This window comes from Pseudorca crassidens, chromosome 9, assembly GCF_039906515.1.
Source record: "Pseudorca crassidens isolate mPseCra1 chromosome 9, mPseCra1.hap1, whole genome shotgun sequence".
In the NCBI taxonomy this organism is placed as follows: Eukaryota; Metazoa; Chordata; class Mammalia; order Artiodactyla; family Delphinidae; genus Pseudorca; species Pseudorca crassidens.
Window position 1 is genome coordinate 53,841,156 of NC_090304.1, and position 17,272 is coordinate 53,858,427.

General features: G+C 56.6%; 1 protein-coding gene and 1 long non-coding RNA gene across 9 annotated transcripts in view; one reads left to right on the forward strand and one right to left on the reverse strand.

The window, feature by feature from the left end:
• Window positions 1–16,299, forward strand: part of LOC137230626 (uncharacterized) — a 40,006-nt gene extending 23,707 nt beyond the window's left edge. The window contains exon 2 of the long non-coding RNA XR_010946190.1: window positions 2,255–16,299. This is a non-coding gene — a long non-coding RNA (uncharacterized lncRNA). The remainder of the gene's footprint in view (window positions 1–2,254) is intronic.
• The window catches only part of GDPD5 (glycerophosphodiester phosphodiesterase domain containing 5), an 89,702-nt gene that overhangs the window by 23,853 nt on the left and 48,577 nt on the right, over window positions 1–17,272 (reverse strand). For 5 of the 8 annotated variants that reach the window (XM_067750378.1, XM_067750379.1, XM_067750376.1 and 2 more), the window contains 3 exons: window positions 5,102–5,205; window positions 1,215–1,308; window positions 538–597 (listed from right to left, as the gene is read on the reverse strand). In XM_067750378.1, coding sequence (XP_067606479.1) covers window positions 538–597; window positions 1,215–1,308; window positions 5,102–5,205 — 258 coding nt within the window. Of the gene's footprint in view, window positions 1–537; window positions 598–1,214; window positions 1,309–5,101; window positions 5,206–17,272 lie in introns of those variants that run through there. The other 3 variants (XM_067750380.1, XM_067750383.1, XM_067750384.1) reach the window with 2 other exon arrangements.

Genomic DNA, 17,272 nt, shown 5'->3' on the forward strand with positions numbered 1-17,272 from the left:
GCTGGGGCCAAGTCACGCAGAGCCTTAATGCCGGGTGGGGGAGTTTGGATCACCCTGGGAGCAATGGAAGTGGTGGGAAGGGCTTTAAATTGGGAGAAATATCACTGGATCAGAGTTTTAAAATGAGCTCACTGAAGAGGAGGAGAGGGTGAGACCGAAGGCAGAGCCAGCCAGAGGGCCGGAGCTGTGGCCTGTGCTGGTTGAGTGCACGGCTGCAGAGCTAAGATCCTGGACCCTCCACCTATTAAGTGGGAGACCTTGGGTGAGTTACTTAACCTCTTCGTACCTCAGTTTTCCCAACTGCAAAATGGGATCATAACAGTACCTAACGTCACAGGGCTGCTGTGAGGGTTAAATGAGTTAATACAGTCTAGACCGCGAGAACAGTGCTGGGCACACAGCGAGTTCTCAGTGTTAGCTACTAGAACAATTATAATCACGATGCAGGAGAGGGAAGATGTGTCCGGGTTCTTCCTCTGCTGCTGCGGCCTCCAGCCTCCCCGCTCCTCCCTAGGCCCCCAAGGAGGCAGCCCTTACCTTGTGCAGCCAGTGCAGGTTCATCTGCTGCCCCACGGCAATGTGACATAGTGCCAGGACCTGAACAGGGGGCCCACAGGGCTAGAGTCAGGCACCAGGTGTGACCTGAAGGTTTCTGCCCGTTCCCCAGACACCCTGCTCCCCGCTGCTCTCTGGGCCCGGCTCAGCCAGTCAGCAAACCTCCCTGAAGGCGATGGGAATGCCCAGCCCTGCCCAACCCAGCCCAAGCCTGGCCTCCTCCCAGATTATTCCAGGCCTCCAGGCTCCTTCTCCTCTAGGATTTTTCCCTCAAGAGGTCACTGGGCCCTGCTTCACTTGGACTACCTAATTAATGTTTTGGGAGTTCCAGGCTCCGGGATTCTGAAGCAGACTTCAGCCTTGTCCCCCAGGATGCCCCAGTCCAGCCTGGGGACTAACCTGAGTCTGAGGGAGTTCCTGGAAGAGGAAGTCTGCAGTGGGGCCTACCAGCGGGATGCTCCACGGGGGCGGGGGAGAACATGCCAGGAGGGGGCAAAGCGAGAGGACCTCCCCGCTTGAAGGAACCAAGCCCCAGCAGCCAGGAGAAAAGCCAGCTGCCCTCCTCAGACCAGGGCGGGCCCCTCCGTCAGCCCAGCGCAGGCCAGGTCTCCCTTCCCCTGGGCTCAGGGCCACCTGCCCTCTGAGACAGCCCCACGTACCTGGAGGCCTGCGACGTAAGTGAAGGCGGCTGCTGTGGTCATGAGGATGGGCACGGACCAGTCGCTCCAGTAGCCCGTGCGGTTGTAGAGGTACCTGCCAGGAGGAGAAGGGGCAAGGGTCACACACCTCCACCAGGGAGCCAGGACGCTCCCTCGGGCCGGCCAGCTCTCAGCTCTCATGAGCCTGCCCACTCAGTGAGGAGGTCATTGTCTCCCTGGTCATAGGTCAGCCTCTGGATGGCTCATGGGGGACACCTGGGCATGCCAAGAAGCATAAACAAGAAGACAGTTCCCCTTGATTCTACTGCGCAGAAGTAACCATCACTGAAACTTTGCTGACTCCCTCCAGCGGGTTCCCCCCTCTGCTTATATATATATATATATTTTTTTTTAAGAAGGCTGCTATTTTATAAATGTTTGTTTATTTATTTATTTATTTATGGCTGCATTGTGTCTTCGTTGCTGCACGCAGGCTTTCTCTAGTTGCGGCGAGCAGGGGCTACTCTTCATTGTGGTGCGCAGCTTCTCTTTGCGGTGGCTTCTCTTGTTGCGGAGCACGGGCTCTAGACACACGGGCTTCAGTAGCTGTGTCACGCAGGCTCGGTAGTTGTGGCTCGCGTGCTCTAGAGCGCAGGCTCAGTGGTTGTGGCGCACGGGCTTAGTTGCTCCGCGGCATGTGGGATCTTCCCGGACCAGGGCTCGAACGCGTGTCCCCTGCATTGGCAGGCGGATGCTTCACCACTGCGCCACCAGGGAAGCCCCGCCCCCCAACCCCGCTTATATATTTGTGTAAACAGCAAAGCCGGGACCCCGCTGCGTACAGCACAGCAGTCAGAGTTCAGGCGTTGGAGGGAGGCACACGCAGATTCAAATCCCCTGGCTTGCAGGACTCTGTGGAGGTGACAGGCTCCCCTGAATCTAAGATGCCATTGATTGTGACATTCATCTCAATTTCAACGTTAACATGTGAAAAGATGAGGTCTTAGGATTGATAAAATGTAATACCTGACTTCCCTGAGCCTTAGTTTCCTCACCTACAGGATGGGGATAACAAAGTGCCCTTCATAGTGTTTCCTGAGGATGAAGTGAGGTGAGGAACATGGTAAGTACTCAATTCTCTGCTTCTAATTAACACAAGCATTTACTGAAGTCACTAAAATCCTGAGGAAATGTGAGTTTTTTAATAGTCACGTGGTCTCCTATGGAATTAATGTACCATATGAAGCCAACTTCCTACTAACGACAATTAATAGTTTCCAATTATTCACTATCATAAATTAAGTTTTTTTTCTTTGCACATACCTTTCTGTATTATTAATTATTTCCTCAGGATAGACTCCTACAAATAGGATTACAGGGCCAAAGGGAATGAACTTTTTAAGGTTCCTGATAGATGCTGCTTAGTTGCTCTCCAGAAAGACTGAACCACCCATATCCTCCCTGTACAATTGGGGAAACTGAGGCTCAGAGAAGGCAGCAACTGGCACACGTCATCAGAGAAACTGAGCCGGCGCCAGGCAGCTTCAGGCTTGCTGCCATCTTGGGCCTGGGCAGGGGGCTGGGAGGGGACACCAGGAGGACACTATGGGGCATCTGCCCTCCCCTGGCCCTCACCCTCAGATCCCAGTGGAAAATCTGTTGGGGAAACTGAGGGCCAAAGAAGGGCAGGCCCCGGCCCTGGCGACTACTCCTGCAAAGTGTTCTGGCTCCACTTGTCTCTCCCTTTTGGCAGGGAGCCCCCACTGGACGGCAACAGCCCAGATGGTCCCTTCCTGGCTTTCCCTGTCTAGCCCTGACCACCTCGGTCTCAGTCACCTTCTCTTCTTCATGAGCTATCCCCGGAGACTCTCTAGACCCTGAGGACCAGGCCAGGGGCTCCTGAATCCCAGCACCGACTCCAAGAAACTGAGGTGACAGGGTGAGGGAGCTGCAGGTCCTCAGGCCATCCCTAAGCCCCAGGCAGCCCTTCCCTCTGCAGCCTCTTCGACAGGGCAGGCATCCGTCCTCTGCTTGAGCTGCCCAGTGACAGGGAGCTCACTCTCTGCAGAGTGGGGTATCTCCGTGGACAGCATGATACAGTCAGGAAGGTTCAAGTCCCTGTCCCAGATCTGACTGCATCTTGCTGTGTGACGTTGGAAAGGCTATTTAACCTCTCTGAGCCTCAGTCTCCTCGCCTGTCCCCAGTATGTGTATTTGGCACCAAATGGTTGTGTGGCCCTGGGTGAGTCCTACCCCTCTCTGGGCCTTAGCTTCTCCTTCTGTACATGTTGGGGGTAGACCATCACCTGGACAGCACACCTGCAGTTCAGCAGAAGTGTCCAGGGTCTACAGTCGAGGGCCAGCAGGGAATGTTCCCTTTTGCCCACAGCAGTGCCTGTGCTTTGGATACCTGAAGGATGAGTAATTGATTTACGGCATTTACTAAAGGCCAGGGGTCACCTCTGGGACTCGGCTGGGGCTCCGGCTCATCTTGCTGGGCTGCAGCGGGACGGCAGCCGGTCCTTTATTGAGCTCATTAGTAGCAGAAGCACAGCCTAGTGCCATGCAGAGGGGAGTGGATGCTCAGGCTCCGTGAACCGCATCTTAGGACCATCACAAAATCCTAGAACCACAGCCCTTCAGAAACCCAGAGTCCAGAAATCCTAAATTCTAACACAATGGCCACCAGCTGGAGATTCAGCCTCCCAGGAAGCAGCCCTCAGGTTTAGGTGAGCTTGGAGCCCTCCCATTTCCATCATCTTATTTCATCCTCAAGAAGACCTGATGAGGTCAGTTACTGAGGACTCACACTTATGTGCCCATGGTCACACTGAGCTGAACTTCTTTCTTTTTGATTTATTTTAAATTTATTTATTTATTTATTTTTGGCTGCGTTGGGTCTTCGTTGCTGCACGCGGGCTTTCTCTGGTTGTAGCGAGCGGGGGCTATTGCTTCATTGTGGTGCGTGGGCTTCTCACTGTGGTGGCTTCTCTTGTTGCGGAGCACGGGCTGTAGGCGTGCGGGCTTCAGTAGTTGTGGGACGCAGGCTCAGTAGTCACGGCTCGCAGGTTCGAGAGCGCAGGCTCAGTAGTGGTGGCACACAGGCTTAGTTGCTCCGTGGCATGTGGGATCTTCCCGGACCAGGGCTCGAACCCGTGTCCCCTGCATTGGCAGGCGGACTCTCAACCACTGCGCCACCAGGGAAGCCCCTGAACTTCTAACCAAAAGGAAAAGGCAGCACTGGATGGACAGGGAGCACTGGCTGCCAAGCCCCAACTCTGCCCCCAACTGGTTGTGTGAACTTGGGCCTCAGTTTCCATACCTGTCAATGGGGGAGTTCCCACTAGAACCGAGGGGACGTCCCCTCCTCTGTGCCTTTCACTGTTTAACAAAGGCAGACAATGGGGGAGCGGGGGTGGGGGTGGGGAAGAAACAGGTGCCCTCGTGCACCCGGGTACCAGCCTCAGCTCTGCCCTTGGACCCGAGGCTGCTGTCCACAAAGGACCCTGATCTTTCCTAGAACCACCTACCAGCCCTGCCCAAGGCCCTGCTCAGGGAGTTAGGAGGCCTGGGGTCTGGGGCCACCTTCTCTGCTGAGGCCTTGGTCTCTTTGGGCCTTGGAGTCCTTGTCTACAAAGGGGTCAGAGGTCCCAGCCCCCAGCTGAGCCCTGCCCCCATCTTACATTCCGATTTTCATGACAGCAGCATGAGGGAGGAGGTCTCAGCTCCTCGCTAAGCCTCTGTTCTCTCCAGAGGACTGTGTCCCCCAAGGCTATACAGAGATTTGGTGGCCAGTGGTGGCAGAGCCCTGAGTACCAGCCCGGGAGAGAGACTCAAACCCAAGCCCCGTCCCGTCTCAGCCGCCGGATGACCAGGCCCCGGGCCCCCGCCCCCCGATACCCACTCACCAGTTGAATTCATCGTAGTCGTTGTGGACTTCCCACCAGAAGTACAGCCAGGTGAGCGTGAGGCCGAAGGTCAAGGTGAGAAGCAGAAACCACAGGCGCTCCCACTGGAGGGGCCAAACGAGGAAAGGGGTCAAGTGGGGCAGGGATGGCCCCAGGCCACATCCACCCAGCATGCTCCCACCCCTCCCCCTTTGTAGCCCCGCTGCCAGGCAGGGATCACTGCCCTCTTCACACGGGTGGGGACCTGAGGCTCAGAGAGGGAAGTGACCTATCCAACATCACTGAGCCCCAAGTCACAAAACAGTGGGGAGCCAGAGCTGGGCCCCTTGTGCTGCAGCCTGAGGCCCTTCCAGTGTGCACCAGTCTCCGGGAGCAAAGGCCATATCTGCCTAGGCCTTCACACTGGGAGGGTGATCCGCAGTCTGAGGGTCACATTCCTCACCTCCTTCCCTCCTCACACACGCCTGCAAAGTAGGTGTTCTTCCTCACCTCTGCCCCCTGCTACACTGAGGCCCAGAGAGGTGAAGTGACTTGCCCAAGTCACACAGCAAGTTAGAAGAGGATTAAAGAGCAGTGCCCCAGCCTCTACAGTTGAAGCAATGCGGTGTTCTACAACCCCCAGCAGGGGTGGCCTCTCTTTCCTGGCGGGGGGCGGGGGGCTGCTGCCGCCAGCCACCTCTGCTGCTTCCCGAGAGGCCTGCAGGCACTTCCGCTGGGCCCTTGGGCTCATCCCTGCTTTCACCCGTCCCCTTATCTCAGAAGCACAACAAGCTTGGAACATCCTGCTCTCTGGGAAACTGCTGAGATCATCAGTACAAACAACAGACCTTGAGGGGAAGTCAGTGCAGGAGACAACCAAGACCACCCTCCACCTTGAGGGGCTGGAGGGCTGCAGGGCTTGGAGCAGCTCAGCATCTCTCAGCCAGCCACTTCCCAGGCCCCTTGCCGGGCTCCCCACAGCTTTCCGGCCTTCTTTGATCCTTCCTGCACCGGACAGCCAGCTTGGAGCTGCGGTTCTAATCCCGATGGCTCCATCTAGAAAGCAGCCCCACTCTGGTCCACAGGGCAACCCTCCTGCTCCCTGAGGCCTGCCCCGTCCCAGCAGGGTGGACCCCATCTCCTCAGAGCTTCCATAACAGTTGCACCCGTGTTGGTTAAGGCACAGACCCTGCAGTTCTAGAACTGTCCTTCTATATGTCGGTCCCCCTGCTACACTGTAAGCACCTTGAAGATCTGGGTGGTCTTCATATTCCCAGGGTAGGTGGCAACTTAGGGAAGATTCGATAGTGAGATGGCAGGTGAGCAAAGATCCTCTCTCCTACTCTGGCATGAGTATGCCCACCCAGGAGAGACTTCACCGGGGCTTACCACCCTACCTCCACAGAGGAGCCCTTAGTCTTCTGTGAACCCCGAGCCAGCAGCGGTGAGTGGCCATCTGTCCACAGAGATCACTCTGCCTCAGCAGGTGCAAGGCCTCTGGCCAGAGGACAAGTTTCTGAGAAGGGCCCCGGGTGAGGGGTAAGCCTCTGCCTATGATGGGTCCTGTCCCAGGCCAGCAGCATGGAGTCCCATGGGACCAGGGAAATAGCTGCAGGGACAGTGGCAGGTAGAGAACCCGCCACAGGTGCCGGAGGGTGGGGAATGTCCTATGGTGATGTGTGATACAGGACCCAGGGGCAATTCTGACAGGTGGCCAGAAAGACCGCAGGTGTCAGGAGGGCCCACAGCACACAGGGGTCCTGTGAACTAAGGGCCACAGTCCTCACTTGGCTGGATCCTGAGAGTGGGGCAGGGAGGACAGGGCAAGAATGAGGGGCTGCCGCCCCTCCCTACCCCTGGGAACCGCAACAAAGAACTAGGGACCCCATTATTGGAGCCAGGCATCAGCCGGGGCTGGGGGCCACCCAGGGATGAAAGTCCTGGGAGCTGAAAGCCAGAGGTCCCACGGCCACAGGGAGCCTGTACATGGGGATAAAGAGGCCCCATCCACAGTAGGGATGGAGGGGGCAGGTCACTCTAAGAACAATCAGAGGAAAAAACTGAATGGCAGGGGCTGGAAGAAAGGGGAGGGAAGGCCAGGAACTGGGGGAGGAAGTGGCCTGGGGAGCAGCTCCACTGACAAAGAGGCTCCAAATGGCACTAATGGTCCTTGTCAGGGCGTGTTACAGGAGAGGGGCCTGAGCCAGCTCCGCCCCCCAACAAGCCAGCCTGGCCCTGCTCCAGAGATGCAGGCTGTGAGGCCACGGCCCTGCTGGCAGGGATGGGGGAGCCACTGGCCCTCCATCACCTCCCACAGTCTGTACAATGCCTGGGTATTTATCCCCAACTCAGAGCAAACAAAGACACCAAGACTCAGAGAAGGGCCACCACATATGGCTGAGCAAGGAGTGCTGCTCACATCACGGTCACCAGCGATGTCCTTATTCATCATGACAGTTTGCGAGCAGATAACAGCCGCGATCCCTGGGGAAGGGGCGCTCTTTGCTAATTTGCACAGAGGCTCAATATGGATGAGTGGAGGTGAGTCAGAGACTGAGCAACGTATACAAGGTGACCAAGTCGGGGAGAAGTGGAGGGGGGCGTTGAACACAGGTGCCCCGGCAGGAGGCGATCCTCTGCTGCCCCCTTGGGAACCAGCCCCGCACAGCTCTCGCAAAACCAGCCCTTGCCCTCTGGGACCCAGGCATGTTAATCCCAGACGCAGTTCGGCCTCCTGAGAGTCCTTTATCCTCTCTTGCTGGAGTCTACACCCTAGGCCAAGCCTTCTTCTCCTTCAGGAAGCTCTCCCATCCCTCCAGCTCCCAAGACGTCCTTTTCTTTTTTTTTTGGCCATGCCACGTGGCATGTGGGATCTTAGTTCCCCTACCAGGGAACGAACCCATGCCCGCTGCAGTGGAAGTATGGCAGGGAAGTAGAAGTCTTAACCACTGGACCACCAGGGAAGTCCCAGGACCTCCCTCTCTTAACTGCTTCTGCACAGACTCTTGGTACCCATCAACTTGACTGTCAATCACATTCTGAATTGTGGAGGTGGAAAGAGCCCAGGCTCAAGAGGGAGACAGACCTGGCTCTGCCACTTGGGTGAGTTACTTAACCCCTCTGAGCCTCAGTTTCCTCACCTATAAAATGGGAATAACACCCCCTACTGTGGAGGGCTGATGTTCAATGAGGTGATATACATCAAGCGGCACACCGTAGGTGCACACTGAGGGACAGTTCACTGGGCTGTGCACTCCTTCAGGGCAGGGATGGCTGAGGTATCTCTGTGCACCCTGGGCCCACATCCCTCGGATCACAAGGAGGTGCTCAGACATGGTGTGAGGAACAGAAGGTGTGGACGTGGTGGGGATGCAGGGAGGTCTCAGGGCCACCAGTGGACAAGGACATCACCCAACCCCAGATTTATCCTCAGGCGAAGCCTGGGGTCCCCAGGGAACCAAGGGAAGGAGCTCCCATTGTGACACCATAGCCCCTTCCTTCCAGTCTTGCAGCTGCCTGGGAGCAGGATGACGGTCAAGGCGCAAGGAAGAAGGGCTGAGAGCAGCTGGGGAAGGGGACGGGCCCTGGCTGCGGGTGGGGCAGGGGGCTCCATCCCTGTTACAGGGGTGACTGTGGCGGAGAATCCCAGAGGCCCGGCCCCATCCCGTCTCCTCCCACTCTTGCCCCCATCCTCCAGGAAGACGAGACCCTCCACCCCACACAGGCAACCGTATGCCAGTTTCTCCTGCCCATTGTCTCCTGTTGGCTGTCACGTCTTCTCCTCACCCCTCTTGTCTCTGTCCCACCCCCAGCCTTCTGCATTTAGAGGAGAATGTGTGTGTGGAGAGAGAGCCTATTAGCAGCTGGGGCTCACGGGGTCACAGAGCACTGCAGCCACAAAGCCCAGCCCCGCACAGGACGTGTGCTGCCTGCTGTGGTCCCCTGCCCACCCCAGACCGCGGCCCTGGGCCAGAACGCACACAGACACTGCTTACGCTGCTGGGGACCCCCGGGGCCTGGAGCACCTCCCCTGGGTCCCCCGAAGACCCTGGAGACTGAAATCTGCGTCAGGACGGCCCCTGAGCGCGAGCCGCCTCCCTGCCCTTGGTGCCCCCATGACCTCAGGTTCACTGGCGGAGGCAGAGCTGTCTCGCTGGACTCCTGTTCCCTGCCTGTCCTCCGGGGCAGAGACCGCCTCTGCGTCCTCCAGGATAGGAGCTTGCCCTGCTTCTGCTCCCACAGCTCCGGAGATGGGCACTCTCCCTGTGGGTGCTGCTGGGCCCTCCTCTGGGCTGAAAATGCTTCCCTCTGAGACAGCAGCCGGATAGAGGCAGGCTGTGTTTGGGAGTCCGGGAATGCTGGGTGTGACTGGCCATCTACTAAATGGGTGACCTTGGAGAAGACATTGCTTTATCCTCCCTGAGCGCCGGCTTCCTGCTCTGTAAAATGGGGACGGCAGTGTTGGACAGAAGTATCTGGCAATGGCAGGGTGTCAGAAGTTGTCCTTGCCTCCATCCCTGCCTGAGGTGCAGCTGATTTCTGCCTCCTCGGCTGCCACCCTGCAGCTGGTTCTCTGACACCACAGAGAACAAGTCCGGCAAAAGGGCAAGAACACGGGTCAAATGACCAGGGCGTGGGGGGAATACAATCAAGGGCTGGATTTTCATTCCCCGCCCTCTACCACTAGCCGCAGGGCTGCGGGCCAATCACTCGGGACCTCAAGCCTCAGCTTCCTCCTCTGTTCCTGCGGATGACATCACCTCTACCTCACAGGAGGACTGCCAGGCTCAAATGGGATTACAGATGTAAGCCGTAGTTGCCAAATTCATGATCGTTCCTATAATTATCATTTCGTGTCTGACAGTCCTTTAATTATGTGAAGACATTTATCAAGTCTTCCCCGCCCCCTGCTCTACGTCACATATCCCCAGCTGATGAAGACAGCCAAGCGGATCGCCCCCTCCCAGCCCAGGGTCGGTGCCATGGTCAGGGGGGATGCAGAGGTCAGGCCCAGCTCTGCAGGCTGCAGTCCTAGGAGCCAGCAAGGCTGCAGGAAGAAGATCCCACATCGCTGGCCACGGAGGACAGAGCCCTGTGTGAGCGCTTCGCAGAGTTGGGGGTGGGGCAGTCCTAAGAGCCCTCTACCCGCTGCTTCACATCTTGCCCTCTCCACAGCTCTGCAAAGCAGACGGAATAGTCGGAGGAAACCAGGGCTCAGAGAGGGGAAGTGAGCTGCCCAAGGTCACAAAGGGCAAACGTAATGATGGAGCCAGAATTCACACCCAGCTCTGGGTGCCTCCAGCTCCAACCATCCCAAAGCAACAAGAAGCAAGACATGTAATTATCCTTGTCTGACCGAGGAGGAAACTGGCTCAGAGAGGCAAGGCCTTGCCCAAGGTCACACAGCAAGTCACAGGCAGAGCCAGGGCGGGAACCTTGGAGTTTCAGAGTTAGAAAAGATTTCAGAGATCATCTTGCCTCATCCCCTAAAGGTCCAATTAAGAACTGGAGAAACTGAGACCCAAAGACAGGGAATGGCCTGGAAGGATGGACACAGGATTAATACCAGGTAAATTAGTACAGAAAGGATGGAGAATTCAACAGATGGTACTGGGACATCTGGACATCCATTTGGTAAAAAAATATATAATTAGACCCCTACTTCATACCCCACACCAAACTCAATTCCAGCATCTCCCCTCCACACCCGCGCCACCACTCTCTTCCAGTCATTCCACACACGTGCTGAGCCCTGGACACTGGGAGACGGATCAGGCTTGGACTCTCCTCTGAGCAACCTGCACAGAAGACTGACCAGCCAGCAGGCAACGCCAGTCGTAGAAACGAGTGTGGCGAATGGGGCAAGCAAGGGCTGTCGAGGAGCACACTGCCAGTTACGGGGGAAGGGATGGTCTGCAGGGCTCTCTGGAGGCAGCAAAGCTGAAAGGAATGGGCTTGCTGGAATGGGCTTACCTGACAAGGTAAGGGCAGAGGGAGGGAGTGGAAGGTGGTGCAAAGGCACAGAGCCTGGCAGCTTTTGTTTGGGCCCACTGGCTTCTTAGGGGTTTATAAAAGCTTTCTCTAGGTAAGAGTAGTAACTTTCATATAGATTGTCTACTTTTTCTTATTTTATCAGTTGACTTTAATTTTGTTTTTCATGCTTTTTGTTTAAAACATTTACATTTTTACGCGGTCAGATCTACCCCTTTTTCCTTTATGGGTCTTTGCCTTTGGTATCGTGCTTAGGGCAGGTGGCCCACGATTATAGATTTAATTCATATTTACACTGATAATTTCTCTTTGTTTACATTCGAATCTGTAATCCACCTACCTATCTATAGTTCCATATGTGTGTATACGTGTATGGAGAGAGGTTTCGAAGCTTTTCCTCTAAAGCATGAAGATTAGAATTTCTTTTACTTTACATCTTTCCGAGTTATTTGAATTTTCTCAACAAATGTGTGCTTCCTAAACAGAAAAAAAAGGAGCTTAAAAAAAGAAAAAAATACATTTCGTCCATCTGGAATTTCTTTTGATTTGAGGTAAGAGACAGGGATCTAATTTTACTTGCACCAGATGGATACTTCAGCTGTCCCTGTACGGTCTGTGATATTTGCAATGATTTCCGTGATTGTCTACCACACAGCACGCTCTCAGATGTGTGTGGGTTGTTTCTAGGTTTTCTAGTCTGTCCCAAGGCAGCCCTTCCCCGCGTGCCGGCTCCGCCTGGCACGGCTCCTTCCACATGGCTGAGCTCAGCTCCCTGTGCCACTCCTGGGGTCCCGGCTCTGCTTTGAGGCCCCAGAGTCCAGCTGTGCCCCCAGCACCACACAGCCTTGCAGAGACTGGAGAGCGATTGAGGGGTGCCTCCCCGCCTAGTCTGTCCACCTGCAGGCTGCACCTCGGGCACACCGGCTCCTCTAATCATCCTCCTGTTTCATCCTCGCCAAGTTCCTAACGGGGAGACTGGTGAATGTCAGCTGGGAACGGTGTGTGGAGCTCCCAGAAGAGAGAGCTGGGCAGCCCTGGCAGGATTACTCTGGCTCTGACCCAGGAGATTTGGGGGAGGAGGCAGCCTAGGGAGGTTTGAGATGGATCTCAGCATTAGGGCCGAGTAGGGAAAAGGATTAAAATCCCTAGCCCCCAGCCAGCTCCTGACAGCCTAAGAGGCTGGATTTATTTTTCTGGGCTACAGGGAGCTGGGCAATTAGGCCTCTGTCTGCCCTTGCTTCTGCCAGGGTGCACTCAGAGTGGCTCATTAGGCAGGAGAATGAAGCCAGGCTCAGCCTGGAGCACCCCGTCCTTCCCCGAGCATCCTGTGGCTTGCGTCAGCCCTTGGGGAGACGTGAGCAGAAGAGCTGGGGGCCCTTAGGAGGGATTATCCCAGCGCCCTGCAGGGGGCCCGGCCAAGGCCACAGGGTGGTGAGTGGCCACAGCCTCTTGCTGACGCCCATCACCTCCTGCCCCATACATGCTCCCTAAGCAGACACGCAAGGTGGTCAAAGAGGTCATGAACAAGAGCTTATTCGTCTTCCCGGGAGCGTGGCCTGACCACGCCCGGCCCCCTCAGTGCCGTTCAGAGAGGAGGAGGTGGGGTGCGGGGGTTCCCGAAAGCCAGCGACGGCCTGGCTTTATTACAGCAATAAATCCTTAGCTCCCCGTGCTGCAACAACTTCTGCCAGCCTCGCCTCTCTCTCATGGATGCAATAATATCATCTCCCATTTTCTTATCCTCATGGCAAAGCTGCAAGGTTTACAGGATAAAATGGCTCTTATCATCGTCAGTTTAGAAGTGGGAGAATTGAAGCTCAGAGGGCTCCTCTCTGACCTGCTGGGTCCCTCTCCCCGAAAGCACCAGAGAAGGGAACAGCCATCCCTTTGAAAGCGTGTAGGGAGGACACGTTTTCCCCAAGTTGGAATAGTGGTCTGTCCTGTTCAGGACGTGAGACACGTTGGTATCTGTTATCTAACTGGACCCTTGGGGCGTGGGTTTGTACCTCCACCTCACCCACAGCAAGCTGAGGCCCAGAAAGGGTCTGGCCTTGTCTAAGGCCACACACTAAGTCACTGGAGGAGGCAGGGTAGAGTTCAGGCCGCAGCTCCCTTAGCCAGGAATGGCCAGGTGCGTCTGGCTGACTCCAGTCACACCCTGGAGCCCATTCCAAAGGCTGCTTCCTCCAGGGAGCCCACCTTGGTTACTGAGTGAGATCCACTCTTCCCTGCCCCATAGCCCTGCCACAGGCCCACGTGTTATCGATAGGACAAGAACGTGGGGAGCCAGCTGGGAAACTCACCCCCTCCTCCTCCCACTGGCAGAGCCTGACCCCACCTCCAAGGGTGGCCTGGGAGGTCCCTCGGCTGAGTCAGCACCCCTCCCTGTCAGCCTCCACAGGGGCACTGGAATGCAGCATGCGCCCCTACTCTCCGGACCACCCAATGTTCCTTGGGGTGCTCACCCGGGAGCTCATCGCGGGTCCAGCCTCCCCACCCTCACTGGCTTCCTCACTTGCTCTTCAAGTCACCCGCTCAGTCTTCCTCCCACTCCTTGCCTGAGGTCCTCCTCTGAGCCAGGCCCTGGCTTCAACACACTCACGGTCCAGTGGGAGAAACAGGAAGTCAGGACCCACATGGGCAGCCCAGGCCTGAGATGCTGCGGGAGCCCAGGGGAAGGGTAGAGGCAGGGAAGGAGGCCTGACTCTTTTGTCTGAAGGGGACACTTCTTAGAGGAATAGAGATCTGCGATGAGCCTTGAGAGGCAGAGACGAGAGAAGGCATTCCAGGCAGAAGGGACAGCGGAGCGAAGGGCAGTGCTGTGAACGGGTGAGGCAGGTTATCCCGGGATGGCTGCGTGGAGGGTGAAGGGTGACAGAGTGCTGATGGATTTCCCAGCAGCAGGTGTCTTCCTGCCATGGTGGGAGGTGCTCCCATCGAAAGAGGTAGGCAATGGTGGGGTGGGGGGGTGTATTTTGTCTGTGTTCCACCCGCCCCCACTGCGCTATTCCTGGACACTCCTGAGACCGCGCGGCCTCTCACACACCCCCTGGGCACAGCATGGTTTCCCGACTCCAGGAATGGCCTCATCCAGCCAGGTGGAAATCATGGGATGACGGGAGGCATCATCAAAATTCTCTTCTGCAGCCAGTCTGCTGAATGCACCGTCTAGGCGTCTCTAGAATCCCTCCCTTTGCTACTTCTTTGCAGACCCCTCCCCCTAGTTGAGGCCTCAGCCTTTCTTGTCTAGCTCCCTGCCATCCCCGCCTCCACTCAAGGCCCCTCAGCGCATTCTCTGTGATTGAACCAGAGTGGTCCTTGCACAGACCGAGTCCGACTGGGCTCCCACCTCCCAGGATGGAGTGCAGGCTCCCCAGCACAGCCTCTGGCTCAGGTCCCCTTGGCCACACGCTCTCCCTCCTAACACCTGAGCTGCACTGGGCCAAATCGCTTTCAGTTCCCAAACACAAGACCCTCTTGTAACATGCAGCTCCCCTGCCTTCCCCACTCTGGCATGACATGATGTGCTAACTCGCTCTGACACCAGCTCAGGCAAGCTTTCCTGCCTGCGGTGTCCCTGGGCCCCGGCAGTGATCACCCTGGGTGGTCTGGAGGTCTGTTCTGATCTGCTCCCCACCCACTAAGGAGCCCTTCAAGGGAGGGAGGAACCAGGTTTGATATACCTTTGACCCCTGGACTCAGGGCAGGTATCAGGACAGGTTTGTTGATTGAGTAAGTAACCAACACATCCCAGGCAAGACTGTTTGGTGTGGAACGGGGGAGAGGGCATGGGACTGGGGGTGCAAGCAGGCGCAGTGCAAGCCGTGCCTTCAACTCCTCGGCTTGAATAAATCACTTCCTCTTCCTGGAGCCCCGTCCATAAGACAGAGGGGGTCAAAAGAAGCTTAAAACACCTTCAAAAGGCAAACATACCATAGAAGTGCGAGAGAGTTGACTGTCTCCTTCAACGTCTCGGGCTGGAAGTTCCTCCAGGCATCTGACCTATATCCCTCTTGCTACAAAGGAGCTGGTTTTGACACTGTGCTGCCTCCCACAGATGCAGAGTCTTCAGGGCCCCCTGTGGGGATGGCCTGAGAGCTGCCTTCTGTCCTGCCCCATCCTTAATTGGCAATATTAGAGTAATGAGTCACAGACAACAACCAATTAATTATCCCCAGTTATAAAAAGCTTTTGCTTCCGCTTCCTAGCTGTCGAGTGAGCCAGCCTTCTGCTGCCAGGCTCCTCCACTTCCTCGGTGTTGGGGGGCAGGAGAGGACGTCATTTCATCCCTCTGGTCCTCAGTTTCCTGTTTCCTTATTTGTCAAGTGTGTGTCCTGGGGGGAGGGGACAGTGTGAGCAGAGGGTTGGAGGAGATGGGAATGTGAGGGGCGGGGAGGGGCAGGAAGGAAGGAGGCCAACCTGGATGGAGAGCAGCGGGGCGGGGGCTCCTTCCCAGGCTCCCTGCACCCCTCTTCCCTCCCCAGGATCCCCGTCCAGTACCGCGGGGCCAGCTCTTAACCAGGGAAGCACTGAGGGTGCCTAGCCTGGCATTCAAGCCATTCCCCAACTTGTCCCAAATGCTCCCGGTCCCTGCTCTTCTCTCTGTCAGGCAACTTCCCAAGTCCTCCTCCCAAGTCCTGCCTTTCTTCTTTAAACACACCCAGACTTGGGGCTTCCCTGGTGGCTCAGTGGTTAAGAATCTGCCTGCCAATGATGGGGACACGGGTTCGATACCTGGTCTGGGAAGACCTCACATGCCACAGAGCAACTAAGCCCGTGCGCCACAACTACTGAGCCCACGTGCCACAACTACTGAAGCCCACACACCTAGAGCCCATGTTCCACAACAAGAGAAGCCACCACAACGAGAAGCCCGTGCACCACAACGAAGAGTAGCCCCAGCTCGCTGCAACGAGAGAAAGCCCGCGCGGAGCAACGAAGACCCAATGCCACCCCCAAAATTAATTAATTAATTTAAAATAAATAAATAAATAAACACACCCAGACTTAAAACCCGCCTGTCTTCCTGGCAGCCTCCAACTTCCTGACGCTCTTGCTGCAAATCTATCACGGATGGGGCTTCAAGCCTTGATTTCCCCATCCATAAACAGGGCATAACAATTAAATATGCCCCAACAGGGTGTTAGAACAATCAACAGCGCAATGCCTGTAAGCCATAAGCTCCCTGCGTACAACAGGTGCTCAATAAACATTAACTGTTACTCTCACACTTCGTTCCCAGCCTGAGGATGAGTGCTTCTGTGACTCACCACCTGTGTGTCACCGCACTGCACAGAAGAGGCCCAGAGAGGTTCAGCTTCACTGAAGAACTTGACCCTAGGCTTCCCTGACTTGGGAGACACAAGAGGCTCCCCCAAGAGGTCCTGAGCGGAGACAGTGCCTGGTGGGGGCATGGGGGGTGGAGGGGTAAGGGGATGCCCAAAGGAGGAGGGGAAGGTGGGGATGAGGAAAGGCACAGGCTCAAAGCTGGGCCCGCTCCCCCTGGCCGAGGCCTCTCCAGGCCCGAGGGGCTCTCCTTTCACTCCCCAACCTGCGCTCCCAGAGCTCACTCTGGGCCTCTATTTGTTCAGCAAAATTTACAGAGCAGCTTCTCTGCACCAGCCCTGACTTTGAGACACCAGATTGCTGTTGCTTTCACTGTGTCAGGCCAGGAGCCCAGCCCCCATCACGGTTCTCGCCCAGCTGTCTGGGGAGGGACTGGGGAGAGAAAAGAGAAGAGAGGAGAGCCAGGGAGAGAAGGGTGAGCCCGCGGAGGCTGGAACCCAGGAAGTGGGAGAGGAAGCGGGAGTGGAGCTGAGTTAAGGGCCGGGGTGGGCCGCCCGCTCATCCTCAGCTGCGAGGTGCGGGTTGCCTGAGGTGAGCTCAGCCCTTTCTGCAGAGGCCCTGCCACCCAGAGTTGCTGCAAAACCCTCTCCCCTCTCCCAGCCTCTCCCAGGCTGTGGCCTGCAGCCTCCGGCCATTGCCCCATACCTGGCACCTCAGGCCTTGGCATTTGCAGAGCCTACGCCGCTTGGGCCCCCAGTCAACTCAAAACTGGCCTCAACCCACCACTTCCTCCAGCCTGGGCCCTGGGCGGGCCACAGCCAAGACCCATCACTTCCTGATTCCACAGCCTGGAACTGGCTGGCCCTGGGCCCACCAAGAGGTGTGAGGTGCCCTGGGAGAGAGCCGCCTTCCTCC